Source organism: Oryzias latipes, chromosome 11, assembly GCF_053564925.1.
Source record: "Oryzias latipes strain Hd-rR chromosome 11, Olatipes_Hd-rR_3.1".
Classification (NCBI taxonomy): Eukaryota; Metazoa; Chordata; class Actinopteri; order Beloniformes; family Adrianichthyidae; genus Oryzias; species Oryzias latipes.
This window is the reverse complement of record NC_136247.1, coordinates 19601677-19629673: the sequence shown is the minus strand read 5'-3', so window position 1 is coordinate 19629673 and position 27997 is coordinate 19601677. Positions and strand designations below refer to the sequence as shown.

The 27997-nt window shown below is 37.8% G+C and overlaps 2 protein-coding genes across 5 annotated transcripts in view; both read right to left on the bottom strand.

Moving 5' to 3' along the window:
* cdk6 (cyclin dependent kinase 6) overlaps positions 1-7923 on the bottom strand; it is a 46972-nt gene extending 39049 nt beyond the window's left edge. Inside the window, exons 1-3 of one of the 2 annotated variants that reach the window (XM_020707100.3) lie at positions 7784-7923; positions 6282-6636; positions 269-404 (exon numbers count right to left, since the gene is read on the bottom strand). In XM_020707100.3, the coding sequence (XP_020562759.1) occupies positions 269-404; positions 6282-6505 (360 nt within the window). In that variant the 5' untranslated portion in view covers positions 6506-6636; positions 7784-7923. Of the gene's footprint in view, positions 1-268; positions 405-6281; positions 6637-7423 lie in introns of both variants that reach the window. The other variant, XM_004074000.5, reaches the window with a different exon arrangement.
* A 12885-nt stretch (positions 7924-20808) lies between these two features.
* LOC105355063 (uncharacterized) lies at positions 20809-25643 on the bottom strand. 3 transcript variants are annotated; one of them, XM_011480823.4, is made up of 3 exons: positions 25298-25643; positions 24876-25005; positions 20809-21531 (listed from the first exon to the last, which is right to left on the bottom strand). In XM_011480823.4, the coding sequence occupies exons 1-3, from the start codon at positions 25609-25611 to the stop codon at positions 20995-20997; spliced, it is 981 nt and encodes a 326-aa protein (XP_011479125.2). In that variant the 5' UTR covers positions 25612-25643; the 3' UTR covers positions 20809-20994. The 3 variants fall into 3 exon arrangements, 2 of the variants coding, with proteins under 2 accessions (XP_011479125.2, XP_011479127.1); XM_011480825.4 differs by having other exon boundaries at positions 20809-21506; positions 25298-25603; XR_013659158.1 differs by lacking the exon at positions 24876-25005.
* Between the last annotated feature and the right edge of the window lie 2354 nt (positions 25644-27997).

The window sequence follows — 27997 nt, the reverse complement described above, 5'->3', positions numbered from 1 at the left end:
ACTTCCTTGGTTGGAGGAACCACTCCAACAATTCTCTGAGTGCCCCAAAAGTCTCTCATAACTGCAGTGGACATGACTGCATTCAACCAAAACTGAACCCACAGGAAAAAAGAAACTAGAACTTCCTTTACACCTTGAACAGAAACTGAGCAACATTTTCATTTCTACACCTTTAAAATACTTTATTAACTGTAACTGATCTTCCTATCTACTTGATTAAAGAAGGCCTTTGCTTACCTGAGTCCATTTATATAAAGGTCATGTTTACCTTGATGGTCTCAGGCGGAACTCCAGGATCCGGGACCTTCTCCAGATATGTGGTCAGGTCCTGGTCCACATGTTCAAAGACGAGCGTTAGTTTGGTTTCCCGGTCTGTACGAGACACTGTGCACACATCAAACAACCTGTGCAGAAAGAACAGATATACAAAGATCAATGCATCTGAACTGAAGAGGGGCCATATGTTCACACACTGCTGCTGCAGGAGGGAAAAGGATTCCTTCAAAACACCCCACCCCCCTTTTCTATGTTAAACCAGACTTTTATCATTAAGAATTAATTTCCCTTTGTGTGTCATCATTTGTAACAACATTAAAAATTAACACAAACAGCCATATTGTCCAGATAAAGTGGGGAAACATTAGTACCAATTCAATACTTTGTGTGTCCTGCTATGCAAATTAAAAACTTCAGGGAAAATGTGAGGCCAAAAAGTGACCAATCTTCCCTTACGCTCCATTTAACACATCCACCCAGATAACAAGACAGACTACTTTCTACATGTTTCCTTTATTTAAACCATTAAGCCTCAAGCCCCAGTAAAACTAGGCAACCCAATAACAAAGAATCCAGATAATGCTGGACCTTCCAGGAAGAGCTTTGATTAGGAAACGAAAAAAAAAACTGTTTAGGATGTTTTTCTGAAAGAGGCAGTCACTAAAAGCAGCATTCCTCACCAGCTACTATGACAACTTCTGAAGATTTTTAACAGGAAGTGCTTGAACAGAGGTGACAAAACCTGGATGGCAGCCACAATATCATACATCTCCAAATTCTACAAGGAACACATTTTCTAATGTGATTAATAAGAACAGCTCTGATTATATAAATCGCAATTCTGCCTTTCTTGGGTTGTGTTCCAGTTTCCTCTCTACTTAGTGAACTATTCAGGACGTTCTCCATTTCTTTGAGGTGTCCAAATCTACAATTCCAAAATCCAGTGCCCCAGAAATTTCCCAAAGGTCCTCTAAAAACCAGTATGCATCAATGCTCACTAGAGTTGCGATGCATTGTGTTTGAACAATTTGTCAATTTAAAAAAAAAAGTATTTGCCTTTTTTTTTTTTAAATCATTCAAGTTTTCACCATCAGAACACTGGAATTGTGAAGGGTTCCCATTGGTTTGGTTCAAACCTCAATTGTTTGGTCACAGTTTTGTTTCGGTTCACCCTTAGTAAAGTTTATTACAAAACAACAACAAAAGCAAAAAATATATTTGGAAAAATCCTTTTTTATTTTTGTTTTTGTGAAATTTGCTAAGAAGTAAGGACAACCATTCTGTTGGCTACTAAGCCTGGTGTAATGTAACAAATCATTCATTCATCTTCTAATCCATTTTTCCCTTTCGGGCTCACGGAGCTGCCGGAGCCTATCCAGGCCAATTGCGGGCGAAGGCAAGGGACACCCTGGACAGGTCGCCAGTCTGTTGCAGGGTCACAATCACACACATGGACAATTTAGACTAACCAATTAACCTATGAAACCTGTTTTTGGACAATGGGAGGAAGCTGGAGTCCCCGAAGAAAACCCACGCATGCAAACTCCACACAGTAAGGTCCCCCATTGATGTTCTGGGGCTTGAACCAGAGGCCTTCTTGCAGTGAGGCAAGAGCGCTAACCACTGCACTACTGTGCAGCCTGTAACAAAACAATGAAAATTAAATCTTTCTTAAATTTAGCAAAACTGTTTGAAACTTTCAATGTAAACATACTGGTATGAAGTAGGGAAGCAATGATTCACTTTCCCCACAATTCAGTTCAATGGTGTAACATACCATTCACTTTTCAATACCCACAATCCTGTAATCATACCAACCAACTTTTCATATCCAGTCTTTGTAAAATGTTCATTTTTATTAGGGTTATATTTCAGAAAATGAATGAAGTCATATTCGCCGTAAAAAAAAAGTAGTGAGTGAATTGCGTTAAAATCCAGGATCTAGATAGGAGGTAGTGCTGGAATTCAGACAAAGCCCTTAACATTTTTTTACTCCAGTTGGAAATTATTATCTTTCAAACAAAAACTATCACATAATCTTTTATTATTAAATTGTAATACTTGTTAAAATACAACAACATTGCAGTAGGTACTTGGTTCATTATTACATATTGCATGGACTAAAATGACTAAACCTGATTGGTGGGTCGTATCCCACAAGTGATCACTTAAAAGCCCATAGAATTGGACATGTTAGAACATAAAGGGATGTTTAAAGCATCCTTCAAGAGCTACAAGTAACTCTCCTCCAGAGGTGTGCGGGTTAAATGGCCTCCACAGGTTGACTGGTGGACAGCAGTTCCCTCTCAGCAGATCATGAACATATGGAGTAGATAAGGGAGCTCATTTCAAACACACAGGGGTTGCTTGGAGTTATAAAGAGGGCTAACAGTGCACTTCCCCTGGCTTGATTGTACAGGATTGGCTGTACGAGGATATGCAATTATTTTGCTTCTTTTAAAATCTTCTATCCTGAACGTTTTATTGTAAATATAAATATATATGTATACAATAGGTCATAGTGGACTACAAATGCAACAGACTGTAATGTTTGCTGATGTGTCTGTGTCCTTCTAAAGACAAACTCCACAGAAGTCACATTTAGGTAGGACAATTATAATTCATTATTAAATTGAGGACTTATTGTGACACACACAAGGACATGACTTATGCATCAGAATGATCCATTTAGAGCTCCCTCTTCAATCCCAAATCCCTCATTTTTCCACTGTGATACAAGGACAAGGTCAGGGGGCTCGCGTCTGTGCTAATCTATGACGCAGTGTATGACATTGTGACTTCGTGAAGCTTTTTTTCACACAAGGCAAAATGTTTTTTATTTGTTCTGCATGGGTTTATTTGCAGGTTTGAAAAAAATCTGAAAGCTAAAACATAAATGGCAAATCTAATAAACCCTCTCCATTAAAAAGATTTTAGTTTTGTCTGTAGTCATATGACAAGCAAGATGCTGCAAAGGCTCCAATTTGAATGTTTTCTGCACAAAATAAAGTGTCATACTTAAATTGTTGGACTTGAAATGCAAAAGGTGTGTCCTTGCTCATCTGACTGCGGGGCAGCAGGTTTGTAACCAAATTCCTCTCTATTATTGTCTTCTGTGCCTTTTTTTAAAATCTGTGTCATGGCTTTGCATTGCCCACTTCCGGAACACATCAAATCCAGCAAGATGTGGAAAAAAATGGGTGGAGAACAAGATGGGGAAGCTGGATAAAACATCAACTATGATCTGGGTCTGTGATGTTACAAATTCTTGCATCATAAATTCCTCCTTTTGGAAGGGCACAACATCAAAGAAATATAAAATCCTAACCGGTTTGAGCTATTTTATTGACTCAGACACATAGACATGTGGCTTTGAGATACAAAAAAACTGATACCCGGGATTATCTTAAGCCTTAGACACAACTGCCCTTATGGGTGGATGCGGGTGGATGCGGGCGAAAAATAGCCAAAAAAGGTCAGTACATGGTCATAGAGCGAAAATGTACTTATGTATGACAGCATCACCCCTACGCCATAAGTGCATGCAACTAACCTTATCCTCACAAATTATGGGTGTAAAGATCAACCGACTAATCAATTTCTATTTATGTGTCTGCGGCAAAAAAGTGTTTCAAAAAGAAATGAATCAAATCAAATTGCTATTGGAAAAATACCATTTGGATTGAGACATGATAGGTTTATTTTACTGTAACGTAAAAATGACCAAGGGCCATCACAGCGGACAACACACATGATGACCTGATCAGTCCATCATTCCAGTCAATGCGTGGAAACACTTTGAATTTAGCAAAGTCATGTGACCATACAGTTCTCTAGAATGTTCTAATAAAGTTTGATTTGGATTATTTTGATGTGGAAAAACAACAGTGGGCTGAACTTTAGGAAACTAAATGGGTTTAACATTAGTTCTTGTTTTTGTTTGTACAGATATTTAATTTACATCTGAATATCTTGAAAGAAATGCAAGGAATCTGGAAAACTTCCCCTGCACTGTTCAGTACCAGGTCTTCATCTCTGAGCCACACTGGTTGAATTTTTGGCTAAAGATGTCCTGGATCCATTTTTAGGTCAGTGAATCAGATCGTTTAAAATAAACCAACATACAACTATGAATAGGATCGGCAACCACAAATGATGATACTATTCAAATTATTAAAGTGAATCATTATAACCCTATTACAAATACTTCATGCAACAATTTGTCATTTTGATGATATCTCTTAAGGCAGGGGTCTCCAACCTTTTTCAGTTTATTGTGAGACAATATTTTCACACACCGGCCTGAGGCTGAAATTTGTTTTTAGCTTCCAGTTTCTCCTAAATTTTGAGTGTAAAGTTTATGGGTGTAGGGAAAAATTGATTTGACGATATATCGCAATTTTTTTCCTTTGGCGATATTTGTGTCGATTCAAAATGCTGTCAAGACGATATTTAATTATTTATGAGCGTCTGACTCTTGTTTTCCAATTAAACCCCTGACGGCTATTTGGCAGCAGAGAACACGGAGCCTCTTTGAGCAGCTCTACAACACACAAAACAACAAAATCTCTCAAGAATCAGCCTGTCTGAAATGCTAAATGTTCAGTCAGCCTCGCGGTTTTTGTTGTTATGAGACATGTACTGCTTAGTTTTTGCTTGGGATGGGGACCGAACTGTAATTCTGTGCCAGCTAGCTGTCAGTATCATATAAAAACGTGGATTGTGGTGTTTTGTAGCGGGCTGCAGATATGAACGAGTGACACTTGAGATTAGGGCTGCACGATATGAGGAAAACTCGCGATATGCGATATTAGTGATCAATATTGCGATGACGATACAGTTGCGATATATTGTGCAGGCCAACTTGACATGCATGGTGATACAATCGTTTCGTGAGATGCATATGACAATACGTATTGTATCGCCAGATTCTTGCCAATATTTGTATTTTTTATGAATATAATAACTGTTGGTTCACGGTTTGAACAATCTCGTAACATTAGACAGCCAGTTACTAAATATGAAGTGTTGTTATCATGGTGTATGGGAACAACTGTCACAATAAATCCTTATTTGGAGTTAAGACTCCTTGTTTTTGTTTGTTAAATGCAGATTTATTTTATTTTGAAGTGGAAAGATTTTCTTCTGTTTCCTCACTGACTTTTTTTCTGTATTTTTTTCTCTTTCTTCTTTTTTTTTTTGTAAACTTCGCCAGCTTGGTGGTTTCAATTTAGCGGTCTGCCTAGCCGGGGATGATTTTCTGACACATGGCCGAGCAACTTGACAGGTCGGATGTGGCAGAGAGAATCCAGTAGTTTTGCAAAATAAAACTTCCTTCAGAAACAGATTGTAAATAAAACAGCAATAATGTAAGTCATGTGTTTTTTTTTCACCCTGAGGCCCAGTACCAACAGTCACACGGAGTGGTAATGGTCTACTGTCCAGGCGTTGGGGACCACTGCCATGAGGTGACCGCACGAGCCTCAATGGAATTGCAAGACACCCCCACTCCCCTGAAGATGCAGCCGCTCCTCTCTACGACACTACAACCCAATAAACCGGGTCAACCCACATACCGGCATGTGACTAAGGCCTTAACCATTCAAGATAATTCCTCATCAGCAGACAGAGGTCATGCTTTCTTTGCATGCGATGCTAACAAAATAAAAAGCTTCATATTATAGTTTATGCTTTATCTTTCAACACTAAACTTTGTGAGAAACCTGCAAGAAAGGATTAATGCACATTTACAAACAGTGTCTCCCAATTTAGATGAAACAAAGGTGGAGAAAGGCAAACTGAAAGTGTACTTTTTCACCAAAGAACTAAACCTCAGCTGCACAGCAAACCTCCCACAAAGGTCATATGAGTTGCTGTTGCTGCTAAAAACCATTAAAAAGGAAGTGTTTCTTGTGTTGCATGTTAAGCTTGTCTCATAGCAAACCCAGCTCCCTCCATTCAGACACGCAGACACACAGGGCGCCCACCTCTGCCACTGCACCTACCTCACAACATTGGGGTGCTCAAAGGCCTCCAGCTGCCTCAGTACCGCCACCTCGCGGATGGTGGAGAGCGGCATTCCCTCTTCCTCCGTCTGGACTCGAACTCTTTTCAGGGCTACAAAGCGTCCCTCGTTCTTCAAATCCCTGGCCTTGTACACTTTTCCATAGGCTCCTTCTCCAATCTCGGCCACAGGCTCATACTGGGTACCAATACATTCTTTGTCCATTTTTGCAGATTTTTTTTCTTTTTCTTTTCCTCGTCTCTTGGTGAAAATATTGCGGGGAATCCCGGCGAGGGTGACGAGCCTGAGTTTTTCACAAAGGCATTTTCACAGAAAAAAGTTGGCACGCGCCAAGCCTAAATGACAAGGAGACACAGATGAAGACAGAGACCATCTTTGTCACTTTAGGTCACTCCAGGTAGACATTAACAGGACTGTCATCATGTTTTATTCCGACAATCAGAAAAAACCCGTGGTCTCCCAGCTTCCACTCCTCCTCCTCCTATTACGCATAAAAAAATCATGTCCTCCTACCACATGCAGAAAAATCACGAAAAAAATCATTCAATTAGCCACATTTAAATCAAAATGTACGCCTAATAAATAGATTTATTTGGCTCTGGAAAAAGAAACAAAATACGCAATTAATGCTCAAGTTGCGTTCACGGGAACTGGTAAATGTCGTAAATTGAATAAACAGTCGAAAAAACCACGAAAAAGAGCAACAAAATCAAACAAAAGTTTGTCTTAAGTTTGCAAAATAACGAAACTGCTTTCTCTATATCAAGAGCTCCCTTCTGAGGAGACCTAAACTGTTGAGCACGTGTTGCATTGTTTGAACTTCCTACACCAACAGTCCATTTAAAACACATTAAAACTCGTCTTTGAGGCTTAAAAACAGTGCTAACGTGTAGAACAGTGTAGTAACTGAATTATACGGATGTTTTCATGAGTCATTAAAGCGTCCTCGATTTTTTTACTAATTTAATTGGGGGCAGAGTCGATAATAATATAAAATAAATTATAACACAAAGGTAAATTGCTCGTGCCACCGCTTGAAATAATATTTATTTTATAAATCAACCATGAAAGCGTCAAACTGGCGTTTTTGTATTTAAATTAACAAAAAAACTCCATGTTTACCTTGTTTTATGTTGTCAGTGAAATGTCGTAACGTCGGCATGCTCGAATAAAACGGCGAGGAGGCGTTCAAGGTTCGGATAAAAACTGCTCCATCAAACGCATCCCTGCCCACTGTCTTCCATGCGGGGGCCACACAGGTAGTTCACGGTGCAGGCTCTAGCCCCCCCATCTCTCAGACTGCGCCAGCCCCAGCAGAACCTCTCAAACGGGGGGGAGGAGGAGGAGGAGGAGGGTTGTTCAAAACTAACTTGTGGATGTGGAGGGAAGGGGGTGTGTAATAAGTTTTTTTTTTTCTTTTTAGAGAGGGGGGGTCATAGGACAAAGGCAAAAAGTGCGATATAATCCTCCAAAGCCACGCACCTCTTTCGATATTACGCTTTCTTTCTTCTCTACCCCCCTCGTATGCATCCGCGCGGACGGGCCTATGGAGCTGCCGCCGCGCTCGGCCGCGTGAGCTCCGTCTCTGCCTGGCTTTCCCACGCCGGCTGAATGTGGCCTGACCCCCTTCAGAGAGGTTTGACACGGCGCGAGGACATTTCCGCATTCCTTTTCCGACTACAAAGACACGCCGCCTCCTTTTTGCTCTCCCTCGGCCTCCTTGGTGCTTTGCCATTCATAGCTCCCTCCGCGGGTTTTGTCCTTTCTGTCAAAACCGGGAGCACCACAGGGGACCGGGGTGGGGGGGTTGGACGCACCGGCCACACTATCTATCTGCCCTCAAAGGCTGGAGGAGCTGCCGATGCAACAATGCGCCAGCGGGAATGCGATGTGACAAGCTCGCCCTAGATGCTCCTGGAGGGTCAGGTTCAAGGCCCGGTGGCTTGAACTGTGGCGGGGGTGGTCGCTATGCTTGCTGGGGGTGGTCATGGGGCCGGCTTCAATGCACTGCAACAGGCGTAGCTGGCATTCTCATTGATAAAAAAAAAAATATGGAAAATTATGCAGGCATCACCTTTGTCACCCCTGACATTATTCAAAACAAAAGTCGCTTCAGCGGATGACAAATTCAGTCTGTTTATTCCCAAACTTGATACCATTTTAATGTAGTTAATACACTTTAACAGAGAACTATAAATATGGTTATATAATATTAATTTTAGGTCATGCCCAAGTGGAACATGGTCACAATGAATGTACATATTTTAGACTTTGCACAAAGGAAATCGATTTTTTTTATAAGAAAGGGAAGTTGCATATTATTGAACATTAAATATCAAATGTAAATATCTGCAATTCCCTGCCAGGTTGGTGTTATTGAAGAAATAAAACAGATTTTAAGAAGAAACTACAACCCACTAGCACATAACACAGAGGTGAAAACAACATTCAAAATAAAAATAGAAATATATTACTTAACCAAAGAGGAACTTACATACTTGAAAACAACTATAGTTTATCGATTTGTTCTAAGTGAAAATATACAGTGGTAATAAAAACAAAAAAGATCAATCCAGATGTTTTTGAGATTAGCCCACATAGTATTTCAGAGCACTAAAATATATTCTCAACTATGCTTAAATGTTTAGAATTATTTAGAATAGATACTTTAGCATCATATACAATTAAAAAACATTGTGTTTTTTGATGCAGTCTTAATGAAAAAGGATAGGAATGTATATTTATAACTGACATGATTAAAAAACGTTTGATTTTATTTTTAGTTTCATTTTTCACATAATACTTTTTTAATATTTTTATAAGTAGTGTGAAATATTTGTTATGCTACACATTTTTCCAAATTTGACATTTTATATTAAACATGTATTTTAATTTATTGTCTTGTCTATTCTTTTAACATCTTGACAGCATTATATTTTTGATATGCATATGACAATAAAATGATATAGCTTTTTTTAATTTTAATTCTTGTTTTTTCTAAATCAAGCACATCTAAAAAAGATGGGAAACAAAAATGTTTTAAAAAATGTTTCAAGACTTAAAGACTTAAAAAAGACTTTTTAGAAAGATTAAATTAGTTTGTTTAAGACTTTTTTGTGTCCTCAATCCTGTAATCGTTTTATTTTTAGAACTACTATTTTGCTATCTTTATACTTTTTCTATCCACTAAAATATTCTCTAAACTTGATGTCAGTCTATTTTCCCCTGAGTCTTTCAACAGATGTTTATTCACCCAAGTGCAGAGAATTCCATACAAACCTGCTTTTGGTGTTCTTGGAATTCGCTTGTTTCTATTGTGGAGGTGAAACAAACTGGAATATAGACATGCAAGTATCTATGGCAATCCCATTGCCCAACTTCAGGGGCTACCCCAAATTTAAAAGAATTTACATCACAAAAGGCATCGTGCAGACAATAAATCCCAGACCAATTACTGTAAATGGGGACATTTACATTTTTACATCATCATTGTTCATGTCAAATCAGCTCTGAGAGGCATTACTCAGAATGAATGCATTACAGACTCAACTTTGATGTATCAGAAGAACAATCCAAACAGAGAGAAGTAGCGATGCTCAAAAATAAAAAAAAAACTTCCACACACACATACTGAAAGAGTGACTGTTTTTAAAAGCTTCCTGCCACAGTCATCACTCAAACAGTCACAAATGTGTCTCCCATTCAAAAAGATCCCTTAAGGGGGGTTGTGCAAAAAACAAAACAAAAAAACTACAGGTCAGTCAAAATGTTTTGTTGCAAAAAGTTGAACTGTCTCAGTGGAAATAGCATGTCTTCATTTTGAAGTTGCCCAAGTTTGTTTAAAATTAAAAACATTAAAAAAAAATTCTAAAATACTTTTTTGCTTTGTTTTTATCTACATGGATTTCCACCTCAACTCACCTGAGCATTCTTTAAACATTTCATGACTAATAAGCATTACTAATCCGATCAAAAACACCTGATTTAGTTCCACTTAAATAAGTAATTAGAAACTTAGAAAAACTACAAATCAGTTCATCTAGACTTTTGGTCATGAAGTTCTACTTGAAGTTGACTCATTTATTTATTTTGTGTGCAAAGTATTTCTGCATTGCAAATTCAATAAAATCTCATTTTTTACAGTCATTTATTTATTCATTTATTTATCTATTTGTTTCTCTATTTTTTAAAAACTGCATTACGGATAAAAGATCACAATGTGACAGTTTTAAACTGCCATTTGTTCAAAAGTTAACTGCAAATCTCCTAGCAAAATGTGAGCAGAAATATAAAACCAATTTGAGCAGAAATTAAAAACAAAAACCGTGTAACTGTAAATCTTCTTCCAATTATAATTCATTATCATTAAACTGTTTTTTACAAACAGAACAAAAAAGCGACTAAAGCACACGCTAATATGACTATTCAGTAAATCAGTAAATCATCATGCGTCAGGATGATGGAAGGAACATTTGTTGGCGTTTGTTGCTAAGGTTTAAACATATAAAAGCAATGCATGGCAGGGTGATTAGCTGTTTTTGGGGGGATAAATTGTGTATTTTTTTTATTAATTTGTAAAGATGTACATTCAAATTACTTTTACAAGTTTTGGATGATTTTTATAAATAATATATTGTACATCTTTTGGTCATTGCTACACTTCTGATTCAGAAAATAATGTGGGTAAATTTGTGTGTTTTACTGCCATACATTGGTCTAACGTTGAAGCTATTATGTTTAATTTTGCAGCACGAGTGGAAAGACACCAGAAATGGTACCTAAGGTTTTTAATACTAAAGATAAATATATTTAATACTAATATCAGTCAATTAACTAAAGAATCTCAAACAGTCTCTCTGCTTCAACAACCATGAATGTTACAGACTCAAAGACTCACAATGCATGTTCAAGCAAAGCCACAGGCACCCCAACTGGTGTTTCAAGTGAGTTTCACAGAAAATTTAGCTGGAATGCTGTTTGACAAAGACACTCCTTCAGTCTCATAAAAGTTGTACTGAATTAGCTTTCATTGTCTACTTTTCTTTTCGAAAGACAGATTAATTCGTCAACTGCATGATGACATGGAAATCAAATAGTTTTCAGACAGTTATTCAAGTTCGGACAGGTCAAGTAACGGCTGCCAGCCTCTTTTAGGAATGTGTGGTAGTTGCTGTTATAATAAAGCTGGGGGGTTTGTGGCAGAACTGCTCATTCAAGACACGATGAGATCAGATACGATATCAAAAAGCAAGAACAGTTTTTAAGCAACTTAAGAAAACCCCCCATAAAAGACTACCTTGTGAAAAAAAATTTAAACAGACAAGAGAAAACCAGTTTTTCACAGTGAGAAAAAAAAGTATAAGATAAAATAATGTCTTATTTTCCACCTTTGTCTTTTAATTATCTCTTTTTGGAATATTATGTTTATTTTTTACTATTACTTGTTTTATCACGGACGTTGATAACACAATGAAACATAACAGTTTACATCCACTAACCATCTCTTTGGTCTCCCTCCAGGACTCTTCCCTGTTATATTCAACCTCATCCTTTTACCAACATCATCACTGTTCCTCCTCTCAATGTATCCAAACCATCTCAGTCTGCTTTCCTGCATTTATCTCCAAAACATCTTCCATTATCTGCTCCTCTGGTGGAATCATTCCTGGTCCTTTCCATCCCCTTCCTTCCCAAAAAGAACCCCAACATCTTCATCTCTGCTCCCTCCAGCTCTGCCTCCTGTCTCTGCATCGGTCAACATGGCTGCTTTCACCACAGTCTTCTACACCATTTCTTTAAATCTTCCTGACACTTTAATCATAAATTACAGCTTAAACCTTCCTCCACCCGTTTCAACCTGCTTGTACACATCTCTCCATCTCTTTTCCACACTCTTGTTGCTCTGGACCGTTGACTCTAAACACTTAAAGTCCTCCACCTCTGCTCCCTGTAACCTCACCACTTCCACTTCACTTCCTCTCATTTACAGACACTTGTCTTGTTGTTGCTGACCTTCATTCCTCTCCTTTCCAGAAAAAAACATCCTCCTCATCCACCTGCTCTCTATTCTCACTATCACAATATCATCTGCAAACAAACTGACTTTAATATTATTTCAACATGCAGATACAATAAATATAGAGAACATGTGCAGAAGTGTAGGAAGGTGCTCTTATCTCAGGATGGAAAATTCCTCGGATGTGTTAAAAAAAAGGGAACATACATATTAATAAATATTAAAATTCTGCACCTTCAGTAGATAGAACTGTAAGTAATCGCACAACTTGAAAATTAACTTATTTGTTCATAATCTAAGAGAAAGAGATAAAAATAATAGGTTTTGAGATTTTCAAGCGTAGCGTTTATACTAGTAAAATATATTTTAAACCTGTTTAAAACTCATATCAAAATAATATTTTTGAACATTTTTTATGCTAAGTCATTATTAGAATATTATAAATGTATAATTATTTATAACTGACATGATGAAGACATATTTTATTTGTTTTTGGTTTCCACTTTTTGTTTTACGCTTTATTCATATTTTTATAATCATCATGACATATTTTTTATGCTACACAATCTGTCCACCACTTTTGATTATAGGTTTAAAGGATTGCAAACAGATTTTCCTTGGGAAAAATAATCCTACTTTTGCTACTAAAAGATGATCCAAAAACAAACAGAAAATATATAAAAAAAACTTTAGATGTTAGAGTAGCTGCAGAACAAAAAAAACAAACCTGAAATAATAATAACCACTCTGGCCAATCAGGAGTGAGCTTGTTGGAAGTCCACACCCCTACCACTTGTCAATCTGTCAATCAGAAATGTCAAACATTCAATGTGAGACCGCCTGTTTATATTTAGGCATCTGATTGCTTAGTTTATAACTGGAATAACTTGCAATAAAGAAAAAAATATAATGATAAAAAAATTTGAATTATCAAGAGCATGTTAAAAGAAGGTATCAGAGCAACAATGGTTATTTTGACAAATACAATGATAGAACAGTAATGGCTGGTTCTTTCTCAATAGAAGTCAACAGGATTCTTGAATCCAGTGGGTACTTCCTGTTTGGAGGGGGGAGGAGTCATTCAGTCCAGTTCTCCCGCACAGTCAATGGGAAGAACGTGTTCAAAGTTCTTAGTTGTTGAGAACTATCCAAACATTTGAGAGTACATATTGCTGACATGTACCATTCTTTTGCTTCAGAAAAATTATAAAAGCACATCTATATTTTAATCTCACTGTAAAATGTGTGAAGGACTGTGTATTGTGGACTGTACATGTGTGTGTGTGAGCATATGGCAGCTGCTGACCAGTTCAGCCAAAAAGAGAATTACAGGGACTGAGATGTGCCAACAAGGGACAGGTGACTTCCAGCCTCTTCCAGATCTCCTTACACCCACCACCCACAGTGAATGGGTGTAAGAGGATGGAGGAGAGTCTCAGTGTGGGCCTGTCTGGAGTGGCTCACCTCAATGGAGGGGGATGTCCATGCCACAAGGTGTAGGGTGGAGAGATAAAGCGCAGATGTCATTAGGCAAACAGCTGTCACACCTGCAGAGAAAACTGATAGGATGTGTGATATCGGATGCCTTTTAAAGTCTCCCTCCCCATTGTTCAGATTTGCAAGCATCGTTTAGTCTGCAGTGATTCATGTGAGTTGGATCATGCATCAACATCTCAGTATTTTGTGTGTACAGACAGAAACCAGTGTGATGGCAGAAGACAATCTGACTCTGTTTTGTGTCAATGACTTGATCTTTTTTTTTTCCCTTAAGCTGAAGTCTGGAGTGTTTTGGACAAATACTGTAAAGCCTTTTCTAGCTTTTTCTACCCCTGTCGTCCTTTACTTCCCGCCACCGGCCCCCAAACACAAGCCTCTTTCTGTTGGGGCATCCCCATGGCAACCAAGCCAATAACACGAGAAGGCAACATAAAAACCTGCACTTTCAAGGGACACAGGAACACCTGCCGCCTGGGCTGATGGGGAGGGCTGGGCTTGACGTGCAGCCACGTGCAGACACAGTCACATACAGATTCATGCAGTCACAAAACACACAAAGAGACACATGCACACTTACACAAGTGTAAACAAGAGGGCCAGTGTCACATTTGAATAAATCCTTTGGTTAACATCTGCTCCCCTTTAGAAGTCGGTTTATCGTCCAATCACTTCTAAAGTCTGCAGTGAAAACAGCTTTATAGTTTAAATAAAAATACCTCTAGATACAGAATTGATTTAGGCTCAATTTGGGTCAAAGGCATCCTTTTTTACACTCATGCTGTCGTTGACAAAAAAACGTTATAGACCCACGCCGATCATCTTTTGATTTATTGTAAAAGTTTTTCTAGTGCTATTTTAATTATGATTATTCTGTTCTTTTCTAAAAAAAAAAAAAAACAAAACAAAACAAGTTTCTACAGAGCGGCTGGAGTTCATTAGAATTTCACTTCGGAGTTGTGGGCGGGATCACAGGCGTGGAGAAACTTTACCTCTTTTTCAGTCTCCCCGTTGCTGAGAGCTATCGGTATATTTTCTAAGTCGGATTCTTTCTGATTCACAACGATTTTGATAAACAAATAGTCACAAATGCAATTTTAAGCTACATTTTCTTTATATATATGGCCTCCATCATCAGAAAAATGCCACAAGAACACCAAAATCTCGTTTTCATCAGACTGCACCTTTTTAGGTTAATATAAAGTATGTTTGCATATTCTTCTCATAGCAGAAACGGCATTCGTGAGGCATGAGGCTTGGTCTTTGGTCATATTACTACCTATTCCCTGCTTTGCTTTGAAAGACAGAAGTGGATTTGCCGACATTCTCCAAGAAGTTTTTTAGTGATTCCACGATTCTTGGTTCAAAACTGAACCACATTTTACACCACTGAATGGAATCATGAGTGAATCATTGCATCTCCACTGGATACAAGAATGTTTACATTGAAAGTGTAAAACAATTGGGCTAAATTTAAGAAGAATTGACTAGTTTTTATTTTATTGCATTAAACCAGACATGGTTTAAGTCAACTAAAAGGGTTTTCTTATAATTACTTGCCTATTAGCAAATTTTAAAAAAAGTTCTCATTTTTTTGTTATTGTTTTGTAATAAAGAAATCACATATTGAGCAAAAACCTTCACTCAAAAATCGAGGTTTGAACCAAATCGCTACTCAAAAGGCATTGGTATGGTTTATAAAGTGGGAAGTGATGAGTCAAAATCTGCAAACTGTGAAGAGGCCATAAATCCTCCACTATGTTTGCTTCTTAAAAATTAGTGCAGAGTTGGTGCTTTGGTTTGTGAATTTTTGGCTGTACATTTTATTTATTTGTAAAAAAGAAATCCATTCCTTTTAAGAATTCTTGATTACATCAGCACAATGAAGGTAGTGGTAGACAGTTTCACAAAAAAGTAATTAAGGACCAAACGTTTTGACCTGTATGTCTTGATTGTGTTGCTAAGCTATGAATAAAGAACCACAAAGGCCATGTTAGTGGCAGAGTGCAACATTTGACAAACTCAATAACATTCATTTTTTGCGTCGTGTTGTTGTGACTATGTGTGATTCTTCCACACCTTACTGAGGCTCTTGTGTGTCTAGTCAGTACATCAACAAATGGGTAAAAATGTGTTGCTCATTGGAACTTAAAGGATTTAATCCACCAAAAACCCAAACTCTACAGCCCCAGTATTCCATACAACTGTGGCACACTTGTTTTTTAGACATTCAAGCTATTTTACCAGGTTTGAATTTGTTTTTACTTCTCTTTCCAAACCTTTCCCAAAGTCAGCACAGTTTAAAATTTTTAAGAATGATATTTAAAAGCTCAATAAATGTGAACAAGTTAGACTCACATTCATTGTCATTACTTTGGAAACAAAAATATACATTTACGTTCTAAGAATAAGTGTGTTAGATTTTAGGAGGATTTATGAAGATGAGCCAACTGGGTATAAGATGGTTTTCTTATTTTGTTCTAAAATGAGTCGTTTCGACAAATTACACTAGTTTTTATGTCACTTTAATCAAAATAAACTACAATTAGGTACAAAAAACTCAAAAATTACAAGCCATTTGTCCAGAAATAGCAGGAAAAATACTTATTATTGGGCTGTCTAACATTCATTTAACTTTTGACCTTTTGGCCTTTTTTTCTCTTTTGGAATGCTTGTGTGGAACTCCTCGTTTCTAGACTTTGATATCATGATATAAGATGAATTTTAAATCAGTGACTTGCATGGACAGATCGTTTGACCACTTTCAAGTGATTTTCTTCTTATGATTAGTGTTCTTTTCCTATTGTAGGCTACCTTTTTTAACAGTGTTGGATTCAATGCCAAGACTTAACAATTATCGAGATAATGGACCAAACTCAACTTTTTTTCTCTTTTTGTGCTGGTAGCTCTGAGGCAGTTCTGCTGTGGTGGCTATGGGTGTGTTATGCAAAAAAAAAGCACAAGCAGGAATTTAAAGAATGTGTTTACTTGTCTGCGAGCACGAACAGAAAAAAAAAGGCATTTGAAACAATCAGAAAAACAATTGTTTTCTTAGTAAAAATTGGATGCCACCTTCAGTATGTCCAAAGACAGGGTGCAAAAAAGAAAAAACAAAGCAAAACAGCCCATTGACCAGCACTCCCACTGCATGCACATGAAGTATATCTGAGACCATTCCACTGATTACAGACAAGACAGGAGGGATAATTGTTCCCAGGTGAAAGAGCAACAGTTCACAGCAATATAAGAGCTGCAGATGCACATGAAACACCAGCGGAGGCCTTTCAAGGCTCAATTAAAGTTCCTTCCGCCGGTAGATAAAATGACTTTGATTTCTTAACAGCAGATGTTGTAAAACAATAGAGGATAAAACTGGTTTCATCATTGATATTGTTTGCTGTATTCTCACTTTTTCAGTACGCTCTTGAACAGGAAATGCATAGTTTTGCTTCTCTTAATTTCACTAAAAGATTATAATGATGTCCACTATCATTCACAAGCTTTGAATTCACCTCAACTTACTCTGAGAAATGACTCTTGGCGTAAGTTCAGTAGGATTTTAGCCCATCAAGGGCCAGTCAAAGTCCTTTTCATGTAAAAGCACCGCCCCTTATTTTGGTTAGAGACAATAAAAATATATTGTTAAAATGGTTTAATGGATGACAAACGGACACACAATGCCTTTTTCTGTTATCCTCTCTTCCTTTATTTAGTTTGATCAAAGGAATCTGCATCAGAACACATAAAGATATAAAAAACATTAATTTACACCACAGCCTTCACCACATTGGTAAAGTTGCCAAGATTACCACTTTGGATGATCAAGCAGCAAGACCTCTTTGAATATTTTCAAGCAAAATTAAAATAATCTTTCCGATCCACTCTTTCATCACTGATCCATCCATTGAGAAGCAGACGTGACAAATCTGTCATGTGTTATTTATGTCTCTCCAGCTTGTTTTCCGGTGCCTGCAGTTAATTTTCTGTGGAATGTGAGGAGCAGCTGTCACTTTAGCACATGAATGGAGCTGGTTCAGAGTCCCAGAGGCACCAGAGTCGATCAACGGCAGAAGGACAGCTGGCCCTATGGGGACAATAGCATTCTCAGTTAATCATTAATACTCTTAATGACCAGCAGCCAGGCACCAGAGGTTCACTGGCCAGAATATTCTGCATGCAACAAGAAGACGCAGGAAGCCTCAGCTTGCCACCTGACCTCAACTGACACTTGCTGATTAGGGTCTTTGATGAGTCGGCTGGACTTTTAAATTGCTGTCTATTTGATAAAGTTTCACCCATCAGGCTTAAGAAAAATGACAGTGTGGTTTATTTTATTGTTGAAATAATTACTCTTGTGTCAGGCAGTGTCAAATGCTTTGCTTTTGGCCTGAAAGGTCACTGATGGGGTCACAGTTTAACTAAGCTTTATCTAATGCAAAACAAGTTTGTGGGGGTAGATAATAGAACAGAACAAAATTGAACCAAATAAAGTGTTCTGTGTTTATCTTCATTGAACGGAAGGACAGCTTGACATCTATGGGTTGTGTCCACGATGCTTCAAAAAGTCACAAATTGATTGAACAACAAAAAAACAAAGAAGTGGAAGGAAATCCACTCTACAAATACATTTGGCAAGATTTTGAGCTGCCTTTTCCGAACATCAACTATATCCAAAAAGACCATTGGAATCCAAATGGGAAAAATTCCAATATATGAGAGCTTTTACTATTACTCAGTCAATATATTTGTCAGAATAACCGTTCTCAATCTGATACATGTTCTTGTTACTCCTAATTTTTTTACATGATGTTTTTTATTGCAAGTTATTCAAATTGTAAACTGATCAATCAGAAGCCTCACTAAAAGTAGGTGGTCTCATGTTCAAAGTTCAAAATGTTTGATTGACAGATTCTCCTGGGCCAGCTTTCAAGTGGTACGGGTGTGGACTTCCAACAAACTCCCTCCTGATTGGTGAGAGTGGTGGCCATAGAAACGCTAATCGACTTGGACCAATCACTGCTTACTGAGGACAAAATGGTGGCGTTTCTATCACGTAGAAATAGCAACTGTCTTGACTTAATTTCGTTAGAGGAAGTGGGTCCTTTTTTATGGGGGATGCCACACTCAGTCCAGTTCTCATCTACAGTCAATGATTGTTCATCACCTGGTGAAATCTGAAACAGATAAAGTGCTTCTTGAATGCTCCTTGACAGTAATGGATGCTGTTGGACAGGTCAGCTTTGATTTTTCTGCTTCAAAAAGGACTGGATGCTGACCACCAAAGCCAGAAAATCTTTTGGTTCTGATGTTGTAACACCGTGGTTTCTGGTATTTAACTGGATGCACTCATATTTTGTCTATAAAAATGGTGTTAACATGGCAAATATTACGCCACTCTTATCAAATTATTTATCAAAACATGCTATAAAGTTAATTTTTAAACATTTTTATTTCTTTGAATTTTGCATTTCTTAAAACATAGTAACTCATTTGTCCCTTTTGTTCCACATACTGCCAACACTTTTCCACAGTATTAAAGGCAGGTATTCATGCAATGAATCCAGTCAACATTTATTTTGGATAAATGTATTTGAGTTATTTTCTTGACCACATGAAGCAAATAGAAAGAGCCCAGACCTGAGTCAATCGGAACGCAACATTTCAGCCTGGAACCTCAGTCTGTCTTGACAGCCAGCAGTTTACGACTCTAGAGAACATAGAAGCGCTTGTGTCTGTTTTCCTCTGTATGCATGCACATGTAGCGACCCTCTCACATGAACGCACAGTCATCTGGCTTGCTTCATGTGCAGCATAAACACCTATTTTGAAAAGACGTGTGGGTGAAACTAAACACTGAAGTATTAATCAAAGAGTTGTGGCTGCAGTGGAATATTTGTCTGCAGTGTCTGCTCTGCTTTTGTAAACTTTGAGCTTCTTTTTACTTCAGTGTGAGCACTCCCTCCCCCCCATTCAACCATGCATTCAACCCACTCCACCCCTGTTGGAAGTTTTTTTTTAAACCATATGCTTTGTATATTCAGTTAAGACCTAAAAGACATTTCGCTGAGATATGTGCATTCTAATTGTCCTAGATAACAAACAACCTAAGGTCTCCTAAAGAACCACGTTTAGGTATAAGGAAATTTTGGATTGTAACAATTATCTAACAGTGAGAGAGCAGGTTAAACCATTTCTTTCTTGCTTATTGCCTTCCTATTGTCAAAGTTTCTAGTTTTTTCCTACACGAAACATAAAATCAAGTTTTATGTTAAATGCTATTATTTCACTATTTTTATGTTTTTATTAATATAAAAATAATTTATATATATTTTTTTCTGATATAATGTTGTAAATCATCTAAATTGGAAACCATATTTCCCATAAAAATGAGTTAAAGATGAAGAGAATAAAATATGAGAAATAATCAATTTCACCAATAAATTGCAGAAATGATCATGTGGTCAAAATTAAAAAATAGTAAAAAAAAATTTTAATGGATCAAGGAAAACCAAATTGGTGTGATTTTGATTTAAATCAATAAACATATTCTACTATGAAGACTGTAACAGTTGTAAATTCAAACAATATCATTAAAGGGCCTAAATCTTTGTGAATCCATTCAACTCCATGTTTTAGCTATTCAAACACTCGCCATGTCAGAATTCCCTCACTTGCTATCCCCCACTGACTTTAGACTGCAGGACTATCTAGTGCCCTGGATTTTTAACTCCCAGTCTGATCAGTTTTTGAACTGGTATTCCCAGTGGTATTTTATAATTGTATGCCATTGTAGCTAAACTAAAAATAAAACAAAAAAACTATCGTTTTTAAGACATAGTTTTCGCAGAGCGGCAGAAGTTCATTAGGAACTGTTGGAGTAAGCTTGCCCCCTTCCCATTGTAGCCTTTATGTCACACTAAAAAACTATTTTTCCAATGGCATTTTGTCGTCTGCTCCTGACACAACAATTTGAATAAAGAAATACTCAGAAATGCCATTTTGAAGTGCCACAAGAACGATTTACGAAAATTAAGAAAACAATTTTCATCACAGTGGGTCTTTAGTGCAACCTGGACATATGCTTACATTTGATTTTTTAAATGCCTTGCCAGACTTGTTTCCGAGATTTTTAAATGACAAATTGTATACACACAAACATAAACACACTGTGAGAGAGTGACAGTTACATTGTTCCATGTGTCCCACCCCCCAGACTGGGTGGGGCAGGCCGGTGGCTGCTGCCAGGGCATGGGTGGTGTCCTGGGGGTTCCTGCGCCCCTGACCTTGCAGCTCCACAAGGCCAGGGGCGATGTTGGTTCCACAACATCACAACAACTAGAGCCTGGTCTTCAGGCTCAACGTCCCCTGGCCCTGTCTGGGGCCTCTGCTTGTCGCCTGTGTCCCAGTCGGGTGGTCGGTTTTGCAGCTTCTCCCGGTTCGTCCTCGGCAAGGAGCACCTTTGGGTGGTAGATGCCCCTGCCCTGGCTTCTGCTCTGCACGCTCCTACTTGTCGGGCGGGGGGCCGCCGGGTCTTGGCCTTCGGCTCCGCCTCCGTGGTGGGGGTCCAGTGCGCGTGAGGGTGGTTGTTGCCGGGTCTGTGTCTGACGGTGGGGCTCTTGGGTCCCTGGATTGGCTGGGCTGCTGTGCTGTCTTCCCCTGGCTCTGGGGAGTAGGGTGCTGGGCCTCCTGCCTTTACTGGAGCATTCAATGTGAAGGTACACTATAAGAAGCACACATTCCTTCAACTCACCTGCTTATTTACTTTTGCTCGAATATGGGTATGGGTAATGATTTTACACCCCTCTCCAAGAATATTGGTTATGGAAATCTCGTGTGTACCTTTTTGTGTGCATAAATTAATTTCAGTCTGTGCGCACTGTGTAAGTCTTGTGAGATAAATCTGCCTTCATGAATGTATGAATATACTTCCAATCTGTGAACAGTTGTGTGCAGACTATTTGTTGGTGTGTTGGCGTGTGTATATGTGTGAAGTAATTCATGCAATTTACTTATGACAATCTTATGTTATGACTCTGTATTATTGACAACCCCCCCCAACCTAAATTTTTCTCCTTTTTAACCCCTTACCCCCATCTGTAACATCCCACTGTCTCCCTCTCCTTTCCTTTTCCATCCGGTCCAACAAAAAAATGCATATAAATATAATTATTATAAATAAAGCTTGGCCTGAAATACAAAAGGGGTTTATGCAAATATACACCTGGTTTGTAAAGATCCATAAACCCCTATTGTAAAAGTAAAATCTGTCCAACACAAGAGGTCTTCAGCTCTGATGTGATTGCTGTTCAGCTGTTGGACAGGACAAGTTAGAGAGAGAAAAAAAGACAATGCACACTGGTTTTTGGCAGAGAATGCTAACCTAAAATTTCTCATTCATACATCTTAATCTGCTGTATCCCTTTCAGGGTCATGGGGTTGCTGGAACCTGTCCCAGCTACTGTTGGGCAAAGAGAGGGTACAACCTGAATAGGTGGACAGTCTGCCACAGGGCACACTATCAAGAGCAACCAATTAACTTATGAAGCCTAATTTTGGACTGAGGGAGAAAGCTGGAGTGCCCAGAGAAACCCCACAAATGCACAAGGGAATTCAAACCAGGGCCTTCTCTGTGTGAGGCGAGAGCGCTGAACACTATGCCACCGTGCAGCCATTTCAATGTACGTAAGAAATAAATATGTGGTTATAAAAAAAAAAAAAAAACATCAGGACTCTAATGGCACACTTGTTCCTTTTATACTTTGAAAATAGTTGTCCATTTAAAATTTAATGAACTAAGGGCTTCACTGGAAAGGAGAGGAAAGGGGGCAATACAAACAGTTACCACCAAATTAAAAAAAACACCTATTTAAAAAGCCCTTGAGATACCCAGCAAAAAGCTTATTCAGTTAAATTTAAATCTTGAATATAATACTTTCACTGTTTGGTCTGTTATGGGACACCCTCTAATAACTATCAACTGATTTCAAATAAGACACACAAAAGGTTATTAGGGTTCAGTTATTTATACCCACAATTTTCAACCTTATACTACAAGGGATTCTTTCTGCTTTTTAAGAAGTTCATGTCTCTTTTTACACGTCATTAGCATTAGCCTAACATTAGCAGTGAAAAAAATATGGAGAGCAATATCAAAGCTATCCAACCACGCAGTTTTGAGGCAGATACCTTCTCAGACGAGGAAAACAAAGACGTACATGGATCTAGTGACCTACAATCAGAATGGAGCACAGCAGGGAGATTTGGGCCTGCCCATAGTGTTCTGTACCTCACAAATACGCTCTTTTTCAGACAGCATTTTTTTTGTCTGCTCCTGATTTACAACAATTTAAATTAATTAAAAGTCAGAAAGGGAATTTTAAGCTCAATTTTCTTTATACATGTCTTTTTGTCAAGAAATCTAAACTAGAAAATGGAATTAAATTTATTTAAACTAAAAAAAAATGACAACATGATGATAGGAGTAGTGACCTTGAAGACAGAATACTTTTTTTTGCATAAAGGAATATGGATCTCAATGAAATTTCCTTATGCTTTACTTTAGTCAGCCAGCTGCCCGAATGCCGGCATGACAAGCAAAAGAGCTCCGTGGCGGAACTGTCTGGTGAATCGTAAGGCAAAGCAGCATAAATCTTATGATATTTTTCTTATATTCATTGAGACAATAATAAATTGATCATTCTTGTTCTTCTCTTTCCTTTCTTGAATGAATGTGGGCCAGAGACACAATTTGAGGGATCGAAATAATATTTTGTGGGAACGGAATATTAACTCGTGGGAACAAGAAATTATTTTGTGGGAACGAGATATATTTTATTTTTTCTATGTCAGGACATGGGCTCCGTAGATTAAGGGGACTGTGCATGTTTTATGAGTTCTTTTTTCCTTTTTTAATGCAATAGTTTTGGTTTTAAAGTTTAAAGATGCTTTTGTTGTTTATTCACTTTGTGTTGCTCGGGTGTGAAGTGCCTTATAAAGAAAGTTTGATTTCTGATTAAAACGTCTAAGAAATAAGACCCCAAAAATCAATGACTTTTAGTGCAAACTTATCATTCCATTTGTTCATTATAAAGGTTTAAGAAAAACCTTGGTGAAATCCCATTGGAATTTAGTCTTTCACTGCAAAAACTGAACATTAAGAAAGTAAAAAGATCCTTGTTTCATGAAAAAAGGCCTTATTTTCTGTCTTGCAAGAAAAATAATCAAATCCAGAAAGTTTTTCAACAGGAAAATAATCTTAGATAGAGGAAACATGCATTTTTCTAAAAATAAGAATTTGAGGTAAGACCTTTTTTTACACAACTGGCAGATTTCTTTGGTTATTTAAAGAAAATATGAGGTAAGAATTTTGTACTTATTTCTTAATGGCCTGTTTTTGTAGTATGTTGACAAACAAAACTATCAAATTTTTCAGAAAAGGGATTAAAAAAAACACAAATGTGTTGCAATGCAAGGTCTTAGGATCTTGTGAAATCTGAATGTCTGCAAACATTGCACAAAAAAGGACCAAAACTCTGACTGATACTGTCATTTGGAAACATTCCCCTTTAATTTATTCCAGCTATAGGTGCCAATTTTGATTCTCTTGATTCTGGAAGTAAAACTTAGAACTGAAAAGGGCGTGCTTCTCTTTTTTTCTCATGGCTTTAAATGATTGACAATTATGTAATCATAACTGTCATCAGGATCTTATCTGTACTGCACTGCCATTGACAGATATCACGGTGAAGGAGTTCGCTGCCCTTTGAGACAAATTTTATGTCCTTAATGTAGAAATTCAGAATGAAATAAACCCAAACTGAACGGAGCTCTAGTGTGTTGCAGCTGCTTTCCCCTGAAATCGGTTTTGTCTTGTGAGCACACAGAGCAGAGAGTCTTTGGAAGCAGAAGAGGATCTGGGTTGCAAGAAGCAGGATTTGACATTAGCTTGTTTCCTGTCATTGACTGGAGGTCACATGGTGAGCGTGTGGGCGTTAAGATAGTGTAATGCGTTAAAGGGGTGAGGCTCTTGTCACCAGATGGTGACAGACACAAATGCACGCTCACTTTCAGGATTTCCTTCAGTCCCAGCATGGAGATGTTTGTGTGAACGGCGAACACCATTTTGACTGACTGAGTGCAGGTGAAGCATTCTTCAAGATTCACGCGGTCTCGGTCCACACCTCTGGAGCAGTTGCTTTGTGAAGACAAAAAGTGCCACACAGGCAACAAAAAGTCTGATCCCCAACGATAACAGAGTTGAACAGCACAGCAGTAAAAACCAAAAAGGTGTTCTCACCCAGAGGGAAACATACTGTTAAACACATGCACACGCATGCTTGCACACCCACACACACAATGTGCATGCCAAATATTCCATTTTCCCCCTCAAACCTTTAACTGACTTGTGTGATGCACTTCCTCAGCTTTTTTTGACATCCTCCTGTCATCAATCTTAAAGCATTTCACATTAGCTACAGTATATTTACCTTTTTCTACTCCTGCAAAGGGGCAAAAATAACACCCTTTGGAATGGGCAGTGTATCTCAGGCCCCGCTGTAGTGCCTACTCCAGTCAAAAAAACATGCCAACACATGCACACAAACACGTGCCAGTAGTTTGGCCTTGATGTGGTGCTGTGTCTGTTTCGGTTGTCCACAGCTGGAGCCCAAGGCTGATGGAAAAGAGGAGGAATGTCGGAAGAAAACGCAGGAAAAAAAATCAAGGGGACGCATGCTGAACAGGAGAGATGAAGTTCAACTGTAGGATTTTTACTCCAAAACTCAAGGAACAGCTCCCCCATGAGGCCAGGATGTCAGATGTGTAACACTAGCAAGCAAAGGGAGTGAAAATGGGACATGACATTTGCCACTCAGCTGGGTTTGTCGGCTTTTTGCTGTTTTAGGCTCTGTTGGATCAAATCAGGAAAGCTAATTAAAGCTATTAATGCAACTTTACCTTTGTAACCGGAGTGTAACAATTAATCAACATAATTGATGAATCCATTTACTGTATTTTTCAACAATCCAACCTGATCAATCTGGTTTTTAAAATGAAATAATTGAAAAATTCAAAATGAAACAATTCAATTATATTGATATGGGAAAATGCCGTTTGGATGGAGACATGGTTGGTTTATTTTACTATAACATAAAAGACCAAATGCATCACAGCAAACAACACACATGTGATGCAGCACACACTGATCAGTCCTTTATTACCCTCCAATGTGTGGAAACACTGCAGAACTGCACGTGATGTCAGACCTTAACCGTTTTCAACATCAACTTAAAAACATATCTTTTTTAGAATGCCTTCTACTCTTACTCATTTTATTGTATTCCAATATGTCTTTTATGTATTTTATTGTTTTTGTAAGTTTATGCTGTTGTTTTCTAAATTTTATTTCTTAATCTTTTCAATTTAAAAATTTCTTTTTATCTATCTTTTTATTGTAAAGCACTTTGGTACCCTGATGGCATCGCAAAGTGCTATAAATGTATTCTATATACATAAAGTTTCATTCATTTGAAGTTTCAAAAACCAATTACCAGTAACAGAGCAAAAATATTAATTCCACCTCACTGATTTGTTTTTCAGGTCCGGGGTCTTATTTCTTTGATCTACTTTGGTGGGCTGTCATCCTTTTCCCAACTACTTCTGCTGGTAACCTGAACGTGACTTCACTGGTTTATGATTCAATTGAAGAAGTATAGAAAATATACCAATGGATTTCTGAGCAACGTCCTTCTCTTCAGCTAAAAACAAAGTTGTGCTGCATAAAGCAGTGTGTGCGTTAGGGAGGATTGTGAACTTGGGTTTGGTTTTCGACAGTTCTTTCATGGTTTTTGGTCGTGTTCTGTTTTGAATGGTCTCTCTATCAGTCACACCAGTTTCAGGTTTATCATGAATCACAGTTGTCCTCATTTCAGTCAATTACCCTCAGTGTATTAAGAGTCTGGTTTTCAGTTTGTCATCGTCAGGTCATCTGCTCTGGTTTGTCACCCTCTTTTGTTGCTCCGATGGTTTTTTGTCATGTCCTGATCTAACTATTAGACTTTACTTTCTGCCACCAAGTCCAGTTTCCTGCATTTTGAGCCGTGCACCACTTTCTGACAACATAACATAAATAGAGCAATCAAAGATAAAAATGTTAATTAACATTTTGATAGTATTTGAAATGTGTGCATTTTGGATGAATGGAACAGCATATCATAGATTTAGGGTAATGTCAGCTGGGGTGTAAAACTGGGGTGTAAAACAATGTTCTTGGAGCACCTGAGCCTGCATAAACCTAACTAATCTAAATTAAACCAATGCTAACTAAGTCTTTAAAAAAGTTAGGGCTACTATTATTTTATTTTTCTTCAGCCAGAAAGCCACTATGGGGGTAAAAGAGTCTGGTTGGAGACCCCCGGACTGGTCTCCTCTGTTAAAAACTAAGGCACTGACCCCACCTACAGGCTTAGAAAACATTTGCAAGGAAAATTATTTTACAAAACAGGAAATAGAATTTTTATATTTATTATTTCTTTAAAGCAAAAGTAGCTTCCTTTGGTTGATCTCAACTCATTTGACTAATCTTGTCCTAAAAATATTCCATTAAAACAGAACTTATTTGTTTTTAAGGCTTTTTGAAGACAACGCCCTTACAGCTCTACTTTTCTTCTTTTTGGCTCAGTAAAGCAACTAAGTTCATATTGTTTCTGTACTTCTGTGCTTTTCAGTGCTCTTTCTTTCGTTTTATTACATTACATTTCAATTAAAATGGTTGCAATCTGAACAAGAAATATATTAGTAATCTGTTTGAAAGGGAAGGATTTTCAATCCTGTTACTGTCCTCATGGTCCTGCAGAAGCACCAATGATAACATGTTTGCAGAAAAAAAGGACTTGCAATGGTGCCATCACGAGTCTAGGCACCTATTAATGCAGCTACAATGGAGTTATTCTTTTTCTGCACAGTTCTGTCCCAAACTAACTACACTCAGATGACAAGTGCAAAAAAAACTTTTTTGATATGTCACTGTGGGATGCATTTGATTATTTTTTACGTTTATCTTGAGTTTTTATAAATAGCAGCCAATATGTCATTTATTAAGGAAGCTATTTCACTAAATACAATGTCAATCATCTCATTTTTCTTAGGTTTAACCCTCAAATTAAGTCATAAAGTAAGAATTAGCCACA